The sequence below is a fragment of the Bemisia tabaci genome, chromosome 8, assembly GCF_918797505.1.
Source record: "Bemisia tabaci chromosome 8, PGI_BMITA_v3".
Taxonomy (NCBI): Eukaryota; Metazoa; Arthropoda; class Insecta; order Hemiptera; family Aleyrodidae; genus Bemisia; species Bemisia tabaci.
Genome location: NC_092800.1, coordinates 18,107,543 through 18,124,030, shown reverse-complemented (window position 1 = coordinate 18,124,030; position 16,488 = coordinate 18,107,543). Strand labels below are relative to the sequence as shown.

The following is a 16,488-nucleotide window of genomic DNA, read 5'->3' as shown; positions in this document are numbered from 1 at the left end:
AATAGGTAAGCCAAGATTTCAAAACTACAGTGCACTTTTTAGTAGGTAGCTCATAAAAAAAGGGGGTAAACCATACAAAAAGCTGTCATAAGTAAACGACTTACTTGAATTTTTAAGAAGGCATCTTGTTTTTCATCAAGTAACAGTGAATCAGCGATGCTTTCATCATCATCTTCAGCCGTCAGCCGGAACTTGTTGTCTGTATTCTGCAAGCACAACTGGCACAACTTTCCTTGCCTTGAAAATGAGAGAGAGAGGAGGATTACTATCATACGAAAATGAAAGATGGAGGAAAATACAACTGAAAGTAAGGGAATATACTGCGAAGCTAACCTTCAGGAACCTTTGAATCTTTAAAAATTGAACATCATCGAGCAAAAGGCATCTATTCAGAACCAATTTTTAAAAATTGTAAACATACCTATACTTGAGATAGCAGTAATTGGCAATACCCTTTTTGGACAAAGGGTTGGTGATTTCGCCAGTGTGCGTATAAATTCAGTCTCAAACTCAGCAAAATTGATGAAATCACCAACATTCTGTCTAAACAAATAGTCGAACACCCCAACCTGTTCTAAAAAAAACCCTTTTTGTTCCGAACACTCATTGCAGACCGAACCGTTCTGTTTAAAAAAGACAAATTCACATGATGCAGTTTCAAGATTTAAGGCCGGAATTTTAAGACGTTACTCGAAACTTCCTCGACTCGAGATTTCCTTAAGTACGCTTTTCGAGTGTCCTCGAGAATTGGCGGTATTTTAAGACGCGACTCGAAATTTCCTCGACTCGAAACGCGCTTCGAGTCACCTCCAAATTTCCTCAAGTGAATTTCGTTGAGTCAATCTCGAGATTTTCGTGAGTGAGGTACTGAGGTCCCTCAAGGGAGTTCTGAGGAAACTTGGTTGAAAGTGATTTGTTTTGTTATGAAAGTGAATTTGAATGAAGTGAATTTTTTTATGAATTTTATTGCTAAAATTTAATTTTACCCACTTTCCCTTGTTTATTTTAGATATGTAAGCTATTTTTCCCTTCAAAGAAAAAAGTATACTGTTTTTCCTCTAGAACTTCTCCTTCTCAGTTGCAACTACCTTACAACTTCGGTGTTTTGAAACGGTAGCTGAAGGGCGATTTTTGGGGGTCACGGACATTGAATTTCAACATTTTATATTGTCATAGAGGGTTAATTTTTCAGAGTAAAAAAATCCTTAAATCCACCCCCGTGCGAAGAGCATCCCCTCCTTTCCCTCAAAGCTTCATCAAAGAAAGTGAACCTCAGAAAGAGCCACTGAAGAGTACAGCGCCACGGGTACTACGCATCCCAAGTAGCACAGTGCAACGAAAATATTGAAATTAAATTGCAGTTTGATTTCAATACAATTGTAATTTTTTTACCATTAAATTGCAACATTTTTACATCATTTAGTCGATTTATGCTGATTTTAAACAATCAACAAAATGAGTTCCATGTGTCAGAAAGATAGGCAATATGCGATGCATTGAAAAATTGCAACAAGTTTCAATAAACGGGACCCCTTCAAATAGGAGCTAGGCAACATACACAACACTCAGTGGAATTGCAATATTGTTACAATGTAATTGCTACTTATGGCAATCTGTGCACTTGGGATTTTGGTCATGCACTTTACGAAGCTACTTTCAAATTCAAAGTCCTCATCAAATAGTGATCCTAATGCAATTCCAAGGGCATTAATGGGTTTCATTTGACGTGGAGTTGATGTAATTGATGTTCAAAAAAATATTTTTATGATAGTTTTAAAAGTTATTCCCGTTTTTTGTCATCTAAGACATTACATCGTTTGTTTCGGTGAAAAAACATTTGGTTCCCTAAGGTATTGTTTTTAATCAAAAATAATAACTTGCAAAAGTCTATCTTGGTTTTTAACCTAATTTACTTTAATTTAAACATGAATTTTCCACGAAATAAAGAAATAGCTTTCATCCTGAATTCATCTTCGTCCCCCGCCCTCCCTCCTACTCCTCCAAAAAAAACCTGAAGAACCTGACACTGAATTTTCAGTTTTTCAGGGAGAAAAATGTTCGAGCAACTCATTATTCCCCCATTCTTTGCTAACACTCCTGTAGGTAACTCCCTAGAAAATCAACATAAAAATTGACAGATTGGATTAAAAATGGCCTCATTTACTTCTTCAGTAAAGTGAAGAAAAATAATGATAAATTTGGGGCCTCAGATTTCTAACAACTGAGCGCCGAGTCTCAGAGAAACATACAAACAATTTCCACTGGTTAGGCTTCCCGAGCAATGAATTCCTTAAAAAATAGAATTTATCAGGGCGATTTCTAGTGACGCCATGGGTGCCAGGTATTGCAAAAATAGTGAGAGCATAATTAAAAACATACAAAAGAACACGAGAAAACACATGAACATGCTCACTCTAACTTTTTGCACCTTGGCCTCTCCCTCCTTCCCCCCAAAAAATCATCATAAGAACTAGAGGAGAAATGAAGCACTGAGAAAAGATCAAGTTTGTCCCATCAACAAAAATAAAGCAATATTTGAGTGAGGAATTCCAATGTTTCTGAGAAGAGAGAATCAAATCAGTTAATTTATGAGCAGCTTCACCACTTCACTACAAATGTGGACACTTGGTGACGAAGTAATTTTAGCTAAGCATGTAGTCAAAACAAAATGGGCATTTCAGGTCAAGGTTAATAGCCGAACTTAACAGAAAAATACTGTGTGCTGAAGGAATGAAAGTTATAGAACATGATGTCATGAATACTCACAGAAAATCAAACTCTCTGCACTATATGGTAGAAGATTTGAAGGATGAGAGGGTACGTGGATGAGTGAATTCAGAGGCTGATGAGTTGCGTTGAAATTGACAGCTGTGGACAATCAATCCATGGTCTCCGCAAATTGTTGAATATCAAATCAGCGGAGAACCATGATCTTTGAATGAGACAGCCACTAGATACACAAACTGCTGAGGTAGGTTGCTCTCTTAAATGCTGGGCAATGGCCATCTTGGAAACTCTTGAGTCTGACACTTTGATGAGAATAGCATTCGAGCTGCCCATGTGCTGCAGTGTGTCGGGATAAGTGAATATTATGACTCAGTAGAGATTCCTTTGGTTCAGGATTAACTTAGGTAAATACCTGAGGGCCAGGAGACCGCACACATTGTAATTTCAAAGAATTATGAGCACTTGACATACCAACCCAAAGAAAAGCATCATGATAGCAAAGTCCTCTAGATTGGACAATCAGTTGCGCATCGCTGTTAGAGCTTGCTCATCGCATGTTGAGACGAATGTCATTATCTGATCAGCTCCAAGTCAGCAGCAATATAACAGGTTGATACATGCTTTCAGACAGCACCATTGGTGAGCAGTGACAAGAAAATACTAGACTTTTGTCTCAACATACACTCAGTGAGCTCTAAAACGCTTATTAGGTAGAATAAGATTGATAATCATGAGAGATACGAATCGCGTAATGTGGCCTATGCTTGTGCTTTCAGAGGCCAAGTAGAAAACTTCTATTAAATCATGTTCAGAAACTGGAAAATGAGGAAAAACCTGATCTCTAAAGTCACAAATCTGCTTCATAGGTACAGTGTTTAATGTTCAATGTTGACTCGATAGAACTTGTGTTTGTGAAAACCAGCTGACAACTTGACGAATCACAATCTTAACCAAAGGGCTTTGAAAGAAGATGCTTTTGAGTGAGGGTATGGTTTGTAATTTTTGATAAGTTACCTGAGAGAAACGGATATTCCTTTGCTATAAATCACATGTAGACAATATAAATGAAATAATAAAGCACAGGGTTTCATAATTGGTACGTATTTGAGACGCTGACGCTTGGATAAGGGCTACACTATCAACTTTTCTCCGGAGAATAAATCACGCATTTCCGAGAAATTTCACAGAGAATTCATGATGGAATACATGTATGATGAAAATAAGTACTGAGGAGAAAAGAAAGGTTCAATCACCGAGAAATTCACTTCCATTCAATCGCATGAATGTTAAGCATCTGTGGTGTGGGTTTAGCCGTGTTCTCAAAGACGATTAGGATCCATTGAACGCTTGAACTATGACACAAAGGGCTATATCACATAAAGAAACACAAAAACCACTAAGAAATCGAATTATTAACTTTGAAACAATTAATTAAAAGGATTACTGGTCTGGCACTGATAAACAAACAAACAAATACAATGAATGGCCGGGGCCGCCTTCTCACCAGTCACCATCTCACGAATGCATACTCAAGCGGATGAATCAGAAATTAACTCATGGCCCGGGAATTTATGAAAGTAGCCGCTAAAGTTTAATTTGACGCACTTTTCCATGACTATTATTCCAAATAAATTCCTAATCTGTTCTTTAATTGACGCTGAACGTCATTCTCTCACCTGGAAGCCATTTTTTTTTTTTGGACGACGGAGTTTCGAGTCGAGTAGATTTTCGAGTGGAGTAGATTTTCAAGTCGAGGAGTTTTTTCTCGAGTCGAGTGAGTTTCGAGTCGAGGCCGTTTTGGAGGTTCCTCGAGTCGAGTAAATCTCGAGTCGAGGAAGTTTCGAGTAACGTCTTAAAATTCCGGCCTAAGTCTACAAATTAAAATGTATTGCTCTGTTTCAGGATAAAAGATGGTATGTTTGCCATTATACAGGGTGATCCAAAAGTCCCTTCCACCCCCTCTAACTTTTTACCTAATTGAGGTAAAGATTTGAAACTTGGGGGATATTCCTAGGTCAAAGGGAGCTACTTTTTGGCCCCCCTAAAATTTTCAGGGGGGCCCCCCTTGGGGGGGCAACGGCCCCCAACTTTTAATTTTCAAATGGGAAGACCCCCTTTGTGATAGCTCGTTCGAAAGAGCATAAAAAAAGAAAACTTTTCGCGCAAACCCGAAGTCAATAACTCAAACCGTTTCAAAATGGCGGCCGGTTAAAGTTCAAAATGGCCGAAAATTCACACCGGTTATTTGTCGATGGATTTGCGCGAAAATCGGTATGTAGGGGTATTTTGACACGAGAAAAACGAATTTGACGTTAGATTTTCAAAAAAACCGAAATTTCCAAAATGGCCGCCGGTTAAAGTTTAAAATGGCCGAAAATTGTCACCTCGGTTTTTTGCTGATGGATTTGCCTTAAACTTGGAATTTGAGAGTATTTTGGCATAAGATAAACAAATTTGAACTTAGATTTCTAAAAAAATCAATTTTTGGTCATTTTGAACTTTAACCGGCGGCCATTTTGGAAATTTCGGTTTTTTTGAAAATCTAACGTCAAATTCGTTTTTCTCGTGTCAAAAGACCCCTACATACCGATTTTCGCGCAAATCCATCGACAAATAACCGGTGTGAATTTTCGGCCATTTTGAACTTTAACCGGCCGCCATTTTGAAACGGTTTGAGTTATTGACTTCGGGTTTGCGCGAAAAGTTTTCTTTTTTTATGCTCTTTCGAACGAGCTATCACAAAGGGGGTCTTCCCATTTGAAAATTAAAAGTTGGGGGCCGTTGCCCCCCCAAGGGGGCCCCCCTGAAAATTTTAGGGGGGCCATAAAGTAGCTCCCTTTGACCTAGGAATATCCCCCAAGTTTCAAATCTTTACCTCAATTAGGTAAAAAGTTAGAGGGGGTGGAAGGGACTTTTGGATCACCCTGTAAATTAAATACAGTGTGAAAGAAAGAGCCTGATTCTCACATTAGAGGCAAAAAAGCTACCTCTAGTAAATCGCCTCTTAAATGGAGATGATGTTTTGTGGAACAATAGCTACATACAACTAATCAGTACCAAGGCCTCAGGATTCCACTTGAAAGGTTCTAAGAGAAGTTATGAGCATATCATTATGCTAAACTTCATCTGCATTTAAAATTCAAGTATTAATAGTATTTTCCTGAGAATAATCAGATTTGCAGGATACATAATCTCATACCTAAACATAGGCGGTTCTAGACCTTCATGTTTGGGGGTGCCCAGAGGTGGAAAATGTCGGAGACCGGCCCCAAAGGGGACGGTCGCTCAGGGGAGGCCTAATTTTCGGCCCTCAAGTTTTATCCCATTCCTTTCTCTTTTTCTCTCCTTTCTACTTAAATACTTATAAATTCAACGTTGAAAATTTTTAGCAAAACTTTCCACCAAAACTACATTCTTACCATAAAAAAAAACAGTAGAATCTTTGTAAAACACGGCTATCAATGTTAATTCTGTTTAAAACATTTTCAATTAATTGCTGGGATTTTTTTCCAGTGTGAGCGAATACAGAATCTTTAAAAGCAGTAATTTGGTCTTTTTTAGATCAATTTTCAGATTTAAAAAATTCATGAAATAAAAATATTGCCAATTTTTTGCGCTTCATAATACCATTTTTACTTGACGTGTTTACTGTTTACTTGTCCGAAAGCCACTTTCACGGTTCCGGTAACCATACTTAATTTTTGCTTGGGGGTGCCCGGCACCCACTGGCACCCCCGTAGAACCGCCTATGTACCTAAAGCATATATTCTCCTTTTTAGGTGATTGATGAGGACATAAAAACAGCAAATAAGAACTCAACTGTTTGAATGATGGTATCGATCAATGAAATTACTTTAGCTGAACTGAAAGTACAGTACTTTCCACGTTGTGTGTGGGTACTTCGACTGAAAGATGATATACATACACTTCCTGGAGATCCATTTTCCTTTCTTTCTTTTTTAAACTCAAAATAAAACTTAAAAATCACCCTACATTGAAAAGAGCTTGATTAATACAGAAATAAAATACTTGGATTCGCTTTAACTACATTAGAGGACCTTGTTATCACTTCTGGTCTCTCTTCAGGTAAATGTTGCAGAGTGGATTAGAATTCATTTCTCATTTGGTAACTTTAAAAACCCATGAAAATTGACCCAATTATCATCCTTGAGAACGAACTAACTGGACCGGGGCCTGGTTTTTCAAAGTTGCTCACTTCATTACACCCTTAATCACTAGGGCAAAATGAAAGAAAAAGTATACGGCTGCAAGCAGAAAGGTGAAGTGTAAAGAAGCTGCAGCAGCCAAATAAAAATAAAAAATAAAAAAAAAAATAAAAAAAAAAAATATAAAAAAATGAAATTGAATTACCTAATTTGTTCCAAGGTTGAGACTTCTTCTTGAAGACACCTGATGTACTCGTCTCTCTGCAGAAGTTTGTTGGAATCTTCATTTAATGCTTCGTTTTCCTGGAAAAATTTATGACTGAATGAGTAAAGTTAAGGTGTAAAACATATAACTCCTGTTATTTGCTGAATGAATGACTCGTTTTCAAAGGATAGTTCAACATACATTGATTTATAAGAGCAGAATGATGTCCAAAACAGTGATCTGTTAAAAATTTAATGTCTTTAGTACGTTATGTTCCTTAAAAAGTAAACCTGAACACTTTTTATGTTGACAACCATTTGTGAAGCTTTGACTGTAATTTTATCTTAGACTCATTTCATGTTAAAATTTCTTCAACTTTGTTGGACAAGAAGAAAAAATTGGTATTATTACCTCGAGAAGACAGCTGATTTTTTGTTGAAGCTCAACAATTTTCCGTTCACATTTTGCGTTCTTCGTTTTCAGCATCTGATTATCCTTCAATAAGTCATTGAGTTCTTCGCTGGTCGCATCGATGGGAGGTAATTCTGTCTCAATTGGGCTGCAAGCAGACAGTCTCTTGGATTTGATTTTCTCTCTTTCAACTTCGACAGTTATTTCATCTAACGCTCGTTGCAGCTCTTCGCATCTTAATTCCAGAGCTTCAATATTTGCAAGTAAACTGGAAAATGAAAAAAAAATCAATTACGCATTCATAAAATGAGATCTCCGCTTTTTCAATACGACAGACTCGTTTTGAAATTTGAGCCTGTCAACGAAGAAGCATAAAAACATAGCTCACGCCTCCAGTGAATAATGGTGGTGGGAAATATTCTTGTGAAGAGAGAGGAATTCAATGTTTAAAAATTTTACGTTGGCTTTAAGGAATCAAAAGAAACTGCTACTTCAAAGCTAAAAGATTGAGCAAAATTTTTTGAGCAAAATTTACCCTAAAATAAAATTCATTCGCAACAACTTTAACTACTTAATTTTTTCAAGAATGTCGCGTATAAAATGTCGTTTATAAAATAGATATCATTAATAATCTGATTTTATTGTACCTACCCCCTCGTAATTTACCCAAAGACAGGTCTGCGCCCTTCTACAAAAATCACGTGACGCTTAGTTCAATCCTCCATCAAAATTAGTGTTTTGTGATTAATTTTGGCATAAAAAGCGCCGCCTCTCATCTCTGACCTTATGATACGTATTTTGGGAGGGGCCCTTGTCTGTTTCAAACCCCAAAGGCTTCAACTTTTGAATTTTTAGGGATAGGAATTGATGATGCAGGAACAAAATGAATCAATGGATCACTAAATCATCAAAGCATTTTGACTTGCGGATATGTTACCTAAGGCAAATGACGCGCGGAGCACGATGAGCACATTAAAAACGCAAAAAAGTTACTCAGAAACCGAGAAGTGCGCAGTTCAAAAAGCGCGACTTTTCCGCAAATGTAAAATGCCTCGGTTTCGCCGCGTCGAATAATGCTATCCAGCACCAATCAGAAGCGATCACATTCTTCTACGACTTCCGTCAAATGTCTCTCTACTTTTCGCATCAGGGCCAGATTTACCTTTTGCCGCCCATGGGCCGCCTATGTTTTGCCGCTCCCTTCTCATTCGTTTTAGAGCATCAATAAAAACCATCAAGTGAACGTGCCGGAGCGGGAGGGGTGCATAAGACGCGTTTACCTACTCGGGTTGGATACATTTTTTGCGAAAGCCCTGTCAACGCTACTACCAAAATTTCACGGAACTTTGCCCGAAAGTTAAGTTCCGTAAACATATCTCTAGGTAGACACATCGACACAACTCCACATTGAAATACGTTTTATTTCAATAAACGCTGATGGAAAATGAGAGGAGATAGCAGGGAGCAGATAGCGATTTCACTGCTGTGGTACATCACTTCAATCATTTTCCCGCCATTTTGGCGCGTTTGAAATTCCTTCGAGTCTGGACTTTTTAAAAGTGGGTTTATCCGGGATTTCGGCTTCAAAAATACACAATAAATCACCGCGTAATCTACTCACCTAGTGCTTTCAGAATATTAAATGAAAAACACAAGGTTTAGTGACTCATTTGAACAGATTGAGTTTGCCTTTCAGAATACATGATGATTTCTTGTAAGAATGGTTTAGAATTCTGCCGTGCTAAGGAAAAACGCCATATCGACGGTGAAACTACCAAACCACGTATCTCGGTTTGCGACGTCGCAGACTTCCTGTCATACTTTATTTTTTAAATAGAAAACTACTCAAGGTCAAGTCGTGAAAACTTCCGTGATTTTTCCTCTTTGTGCGGAGAAAAATCTCTAAAAATTGTAAGGAATGATATTGATTTGATCTCCTTCAAAAAAATAAAATGTGAGTGGAGATTTTTAAACACCGCAAACGAGATACGTGGTCTGGTAGTTTCACCGTCGATATGAGCCTTCAGGCGTTGCCAAATTTCCTCTGGTAAATCACTAATTTACAGGAAATTTTTTGAATATTTTTCTGCCAATTCCTCAGATAATTTTGTTTGTAATTTGATCTAAAGTGTCTGAAAATTTCAAAGAAAAATATTCATGATTTTCCTAAAAAATAGACATTTTATCGAAAGAAATTTGGCAGCTCTCGAATGTTCGTACGGCGTTTTTCCTTAGACCGGCAGAATTGTGGTTTAGGATATGCAAGATATTTCAATCCTGCCATACTAAGGAGGAACACCGTAAGAACATTCAGACGTTGCCACATTCCCGTTAATAAAATATTAATTTTCAGGTAAATCTGAGAACATTTTTCTTCGAACTTTTCATAGAATTTTACTCGCGATCATATACAAATTATTTGAACCTTTCAAGATTCATAATTCTCCTCATAGAGTAACTATTTATCTAGGGAAATTTGGCAACTCCCGAATGTTCATGCAGCGTTTTTCCATAGCACGGCGGAAATAAAGTAAGATAAGTATAAAATAAATAACAAACCTTTTGATTTGTTTCTTGTCACTGGCACTGTCGATTACAAGTCTATGATTGGTTCTTTCCAAGTCTTGGATACTAATTTCTAGCTGCTCATAAATTCGTAGTCTTGATTCATTTACTTCACGTAACGCTGCTGTCTGCTTGGTCAAATACTGCAACAAAGACAGAGAATAGCTTTAATTAGATCAAGGGATGTGTAAAAAAATATTCAATGAATCAAGTTATCAAAACGTTACTAACCATTTCATTACAACCATTAAAGATATTTCCCGAGATAACCCATGATTTTTCCGAACGGAGGTGTTTTTTTTTTTTTATAAGATTAGAGCAAGAATCCACCACGTTTACAATTTCCGAAATAGCAAACTGGGATCATTTATTTATAAGTGCCAGGAAAAACCCCACTTGCGTCGTCTTCAATGCATGGCGACGCGCGCCGTGCTGAAAATCTGGATACAACTATTCGTGTTCGACGTCTGTGCATGTTGCATATGTAAATAAATGAGGGGGCGCTGCTTTGGCTTAACATACCGTATTGAGCTGATTGTGAGCCAATATGCATCGGGTGCGATGCGAACGTACATTAAAAAAGTAAAAAAAGAAGACTTGGTTTGTTTCTTGTTTTTCGTTTCTTTTTTTTTCAAGTAAACTTCATGAGCATCGGTGTACTTAGATTTGGACCCCATTTTGCAATAAGGATCCACTATTTCTGGCTCATTTGAGGAACAATATACATATACGGCATTGGTCTCCGTGTGCACAAAGGTGCTTTTTACAGAGGGGCCATAGATAGTGGTTCCTTATTGCAAAATTTAATCCATTTAGTAGCAGGGTGTCTACTAAAACAGGCTGGCCAAAAATCAGTACTTTTACAGTACTTTCTTAGAAAAATTTCAAAAATTTGAATTTCTCGCTCAAATTGCGACAAAAATGAGTGAAATTCCGGACCTTTATGCGGAATTTCCGCACTTTATCAGTACTTCCGGACCGCCCTTAAAAAATCAGTACTATTTCCGGACTTTCCGGAAATTGCGGATTTGTAGGCACCCTGGTAATCCATTTAGTAGTCTCTAAAGCAAATAAGAAGGTACACGATTTTGAAAACACAACAATCGAGTTCGTTCCGTTTTGTCGAATGCAGTTCATTTGTCAAGCGATGTCACGACACACGATCAGTCGTCAAACTAATCGCATCCTACTAATAACCGTAGCTTCCGGAACGCAAATAATTAGCGACACTAATGCGTCGCGCCGAACGGGCCGTGTTTACCCGCGACCGCTTTTCGGGTCAAACTTTAAGATTACGTACACGCACCGTCGCCTATCACGTCGACTTTCCCATCAGTCGACGTTAAACCTACGTCGATTTTTCTATTGAGCCCCAGACCCCATAAGAATACCTGTATTTCACGGCTCATCAGATACCACGTACTTGGTTCTAAAGTCCGATTCGTTTATCACGACCCGTGTCTCGGCACGTGCACGGTTTCGTCGCCGATCTGTCCCTTCGGTGACGAAAAGACGTAACTGTATTTCCAGACGGGCCCTGTGGTCCACGCAGGAGTGGGGTGGAGTTACGTGGTTTTGGACGTTTGGCGGGGGGCGGTGACAAGGGTCGTAAATTTTCTGCACGTCGTCATTACGCCGTTGAAGTGCACGGAATTGCGGCCCTGATTGCTGCGGCCCTAGCGAAAAACCCCGTATGATCGACGTTACGTTGCCGGAATTCTTGCGAAAAAAATAACATTTTCGGAGAATGGAGATGTTGCATGTGTGAGGAATTTGCGATTTGACCGTTGATTCTGATGTAAAAGTTCGCGAGAAACACGATGGTGCCACTGGTTTTCCTCTGAAATCAACTCCCAAGCTCAAAAAAAGCTCTCAAGTTGAGGCCAAAATGGAGGGGATATCCCACGCTATCCTGAGAGTCCACCTCTACATCAAGACGAACTCTCCATGCAAAGATAGGGAGCAAATACATTAGCAGGGATGCCACTTTATTTGGGGAGTCCACAACTGAAAACACGAAAACCGCAACCCTGCTAATGTATTTAATCCCTATCTTTGCATGGAGAGTTTGTCTTGATGTAGAGGTGGACTCTCAGGGTAGGGTGGGATATCCCCTCCATTTTGGCCTCAACTTGAGAGCTTTTTTTGAGCTTGGGACTTGATTTCAGAGAAAACCAGTGGCACCATCGTGTTTCTCGCGAACTTTTACGTAAGAATCAATAGTCAAATCGCAAATTCCTCACATATGCAACATGTCCATTTTGATGAAAAGTAAATACACTATTGGGGAGTTCGGCAACGTTTGGGCAGACATACGATGTTCCTGTTCAGCGCGATATATTAGTCCCGGGCCCGTGGTTCCCTCTCCCGAAGACGATAAACCGGTGGACACCATAAAGCGGTGAGCTAATCGAGCGTTACCGGAATGAGTATCGCTTCCCGTCGAAAGTATTTAGTTTCGAAAAGTCGGAATTTCGTAAAGTCGAGGGCCATCAAGACTCGACAACGCCCCCGCCCCCGCCCCCACTCCCGCCTACCCATCGATCTAATAACTTTCTTTGCGGCTTTGGTCGTTTCCGGGCACGAGGGGAGGGCACAGGATTCCCCGGATTTTCCCTGCGATTCCCTCTCACTTTCAGCCTACTAGCAGACGATTTGCCCAGGAAATTCGCTCGGGCAACTCTACGCGGGAAAGAGTAGAGTCCCTTTATACTGAGAGTCAAGACAACACCCCTCATGGAGTCACGAACGGGAATAAAGATTACACAAATTGAACGTTTTTCGTAATCTTTGATCATTCTTTGATCGGCTCATTCTTAAATTCCTTTCTCCGTTCCTTCTCTCATTCCGTTTGTTCCTTGTCGAACCCCAAATTCCTCGGTCCATTCCAGATTATAATCTTTGCAATTGGTGAAAATGTAATCTTTATTCCCGTTTGTGACACTGTGAAGGCCTAAAATCCGGTTAACTAATCAGAAATGGATTCGCATTGTCTTGACTCTCAGTATAAAGGGACTCTAGGAAAGAGGGTGTCAGTGGGTACTGGCCAATGACGCCGTGCTAAGGAAACACGCCGTATGAACCTTCAGGCGTTGCCAAATTTCCTTTGATAAAACACGAATTTCCTGGTAAACTTATGAATATTTTTCTTCCAATTTTTCAGGGATTTTTTTTGGTATTTCGATCTGAAGTTCCTGAAAATTACAAGGAAAAATATTCATTATTTTCCTCAAAAATACAAATTTCATCAGAGGAAATTTGGCAACTCTCGAATGTTCATACGGCGTTCTTCCTTAGCACGGCAATATTCCACATGGCCGACGCCGACCCGCCAAAAGACACGTGACGAGACGGGAGTTTATCAACTGGCGCGTTTATGTTTACATTTTCCTTGCGGTGATAAAGACCACAGTGTTTCCTCACGATTTGCGCGTGGAAGCGTCAGCAATGTTGACTATTGTGTAGCATTCTAGTGCACAAGGGCTGGGTGGAAATAGAGTCCCTTTACACTGAGAGTCAAGACAATGTGTATCTATTTCTGATTGGTTCCCTTATTTTAGGCCTTCACAGTGTCACAGACGGGAATAAAGATTACATTTTTTTCCGATTGCAAAGATTATAATCTGGAATTGACCAGGGAATTATGGGTTCGGCAAGGAACAAAAAGAATGAGAGAAGGAACGGAGAGAGGAATTTGAGAATGAGCCGATCAAAGATTACAGAAAACGTTCAATTTCTGTAATCTTTATTCCTGTTTGTGACTCTATGGGGGGTGTTGTCTTGACTCTCAGTATAAAGGGACTCTAGGTGGAAAGACTCTTCTAACGAAATATTCACTTGCACTGAAAAAAAAGAATCTTAAATTTGCCGCCAAGAAGTATTTTTTCTTAAATCAAGAATTTTTCTGCTTAATATAAACTACTTTTTTGCTTAAACCAAGCCTTATTTTCCTTGCATTAAGAAAAATTCAGCTTAAATCAAGATGAAAACAATTCTTGGCGGCAAACTCAAGAATCTTCAGGCTTGAGCCGAGTACCTTTTTTTTTCAGTGTGTGCCGCGGTATCGTTTTCGAAGCGGGAAGCTTAAAAACGCATATATTTTACGCAGATTGTGAAGATAGGAGCACTGAAAAAAAGTTAGGGCTATATAGACATACCGTCCGTTCCGGGCTCAGAGGCCGAAAGCTCCGAGCCCTAAGCCGTAGCTTCGATTACTACGGGTGCTACGCCCGGAACGTTTGGCCTCTGGGCCCGGAACGCAGACAGTATGTCTATATAGCCCGTGAGAAGGTGAAGAAATGGTGCTGGGTCCACAAAATTTCGCGGGTAAAACGAAGCCGAGAAGTTCCAAAATTTATAATTAGAGTCACAAATAAACTTTAACTCTAATGAGTACCAGTACAAAACTGAGGGGGGAGAGTGTTCCGCTCAGGCAATTTGTATTGGAATATACAGCCCGTGAGTACAGGGCCGGATTAAGGGGGTGGGTGGCCACATGGGCCGCGGCCTATGGCGGCAAAATGTAGAAGGCGGCGAATTTTGCAATCCTTTTCAATGTAGCTATAAAAAAAAAGAAGGAAAAATCGGATTCAGAAAATAAATTACAAACGAGAAAAGGCGATAAAATCTCTCATTTCCTGAGAGTAAAAGTATAGTAATTTCTAATTTTGTCGTCTTTCGGTGATACAAGAGACAACACGTTTAATTAGTCGAGTTAAGAGAAACAGAACACGCAATTGTACCTTGAGCGGAGCGGCGCAAAAGGCAATGATGACGAGGACTGAGATGAAAAGGAGAAGCCCTCGGCGCGGCGGTCGGCATGAAACGCATAGCGCCTACAGGACTGGATGAATACTTCACGCATTGCGTCAAACATTGCGGTCAGCGAGAAACGCATAGCGCCTACAAGACTGCATGAATACTTCACGCATTGCGCCAAACACAGTGCGGTCGGCGCAGCGACGGAAGTTAAAATTATTAAACCACTTTCATGTTTGTTCTTTCATAATTTTTTCGTTCGTTTGTTATAAATGGAAGGCTTTGTCCAAACAGGGATGGGTTTACGGAACTTAACTTTCGCGTGAAGTTCCGTGAACTTTTGTTAGTGTTGACGGGGCTTTCACAAAAAATGTGCCCAACACGAGTAAATGCGTCTCATACGCACCCCTCTCCCACCGGCACGTTCACTTAACGAATGAGAAGGGGGCGGAAAAATACAGGCGGCCCATGGGCGGCATGTAGGTAAATCCGGCCCTACGAGAGTACGGCTTCTACGGCCGGAGTTTTTTTTTTTTTTTTTTTTTTTTTTTTTTTTTTTCAGTGAGCGTATTTCAGATTTTTCTGATGCGCTCATCGTGATTATAGAGCCATTTTCTGTGAGGAACAACTCTTCTTTTTGCTCTGGCTGAAGTTTGCAACAGGCCATAGAACAAGTCTAATGTAAAGTTTTCGCTCGTGCGATGCAAGAGCGACACTGATGATACACGCGTCACTCAAGTCAAGCCTGATACCTCACGCCGCACAGTAGATCGAGTCAATTAGAGAGGTCGGACAGGAAATTTTCGACTGAAACCGCAAATTTTTAGTTTATTTCGTCACAATTTAAAATTTAAGAGATGCCTCTTCGAGCAAATTTCACGAGGAAACCAATGGAACTATTTTTAAAATCTCAAAGTTTCGATTTGACGGAGTTATAAGCTTTGAAAGTTTCCAAATTTTGCACAAATCGTTCATGTCCGACCCCTCTCATTGACTCGATTGACTGTGCGCCATACAATGGAGCGCGTCAATCAGAGAGATCGCACATGAAATTTTTAACTAAAACTGCAAATTTTGGTGTTTATTTCGTCACATTTTAAATTTTGAGGGATGTTTCTAGAAGAAAATTTTACGAGAAAACCAAAGGAATCACTTTTAAAACCTCAAATTTTTGTATAAAGGGAGTTATAAGCGTTTAAAGTTTCCAAATTTTGTCCGACCTCTCCTGTTGACTCGATCCACTGTGCGCCGTTCCGGAGACAAGTTAATAACAGTTCAAAAACGCGTTCGAGGAGCGCACGTTGTTATGACTATTGCGCGAGGTTCGCTGTCGAGCGGTTCTTAGAGCCGTGGGTAACTAACCGCGGGTTAAAAATCGTTCGATACCCGCCGTGACAGATACATTCAGGCGCGCTTCCCGTTTTAATGATAAATCTCCGATCCTGCGTTAATGAGTCCTCTTAACGCACTCGCGTTTCGCTTCATCTCCGCAGCTCCGGGAACGCAACGTAGCGGCGCACAGTGGATCGAGTCGATGAGAGAGGTCGGACATTTGAAAATTTTGACAGCTCATGACTCCGTTCATACACAACACTGAAAAAAAAGAAAGAAAGAAAAAAAATTGGATCTAGAGTCCAGACTCTTAAAAACATCGAC

The 16,488-nt window shown here is 39.8% G+C and overlaps 1 protein-coding gene across 4 annotated transcripts in view; it reads right to left on the bottom strand.

Moving 5' to 3' along the window:
- Cen (cerebellar degeneration-related protein 2-like) overlaps positions 1–16,488 on the bottom strand; it is a 286,372-nt gene that overhangs the window by 6,741 nt on the left and 263,143 nt on the right. For all 4 annotated transcript variants that reach the window (XM_072303181.1, XM_072303182.1, XM_072303183.1 and 1 more), the window contains exons 3-6: positions 10,069–10,217; positions 7,510–7,777; positions 7,099–7,196; positions 105–237 (exon numbers count right to left, since the gene is read on the bottom strand). In XM_072303181.1, the coding sequence (XP_072159282.1) occupies positions 105–237; positions 7,099–7,196; positions 7,510–7,777; positions 10,069–10,217 (648 nt within the window). The remainder of the gene's footprint in view (positions 1–104; positions 238–7,098; positions 7,197–7,509; positions 7,778–10,068; positions 10,218–16,488) is intronic.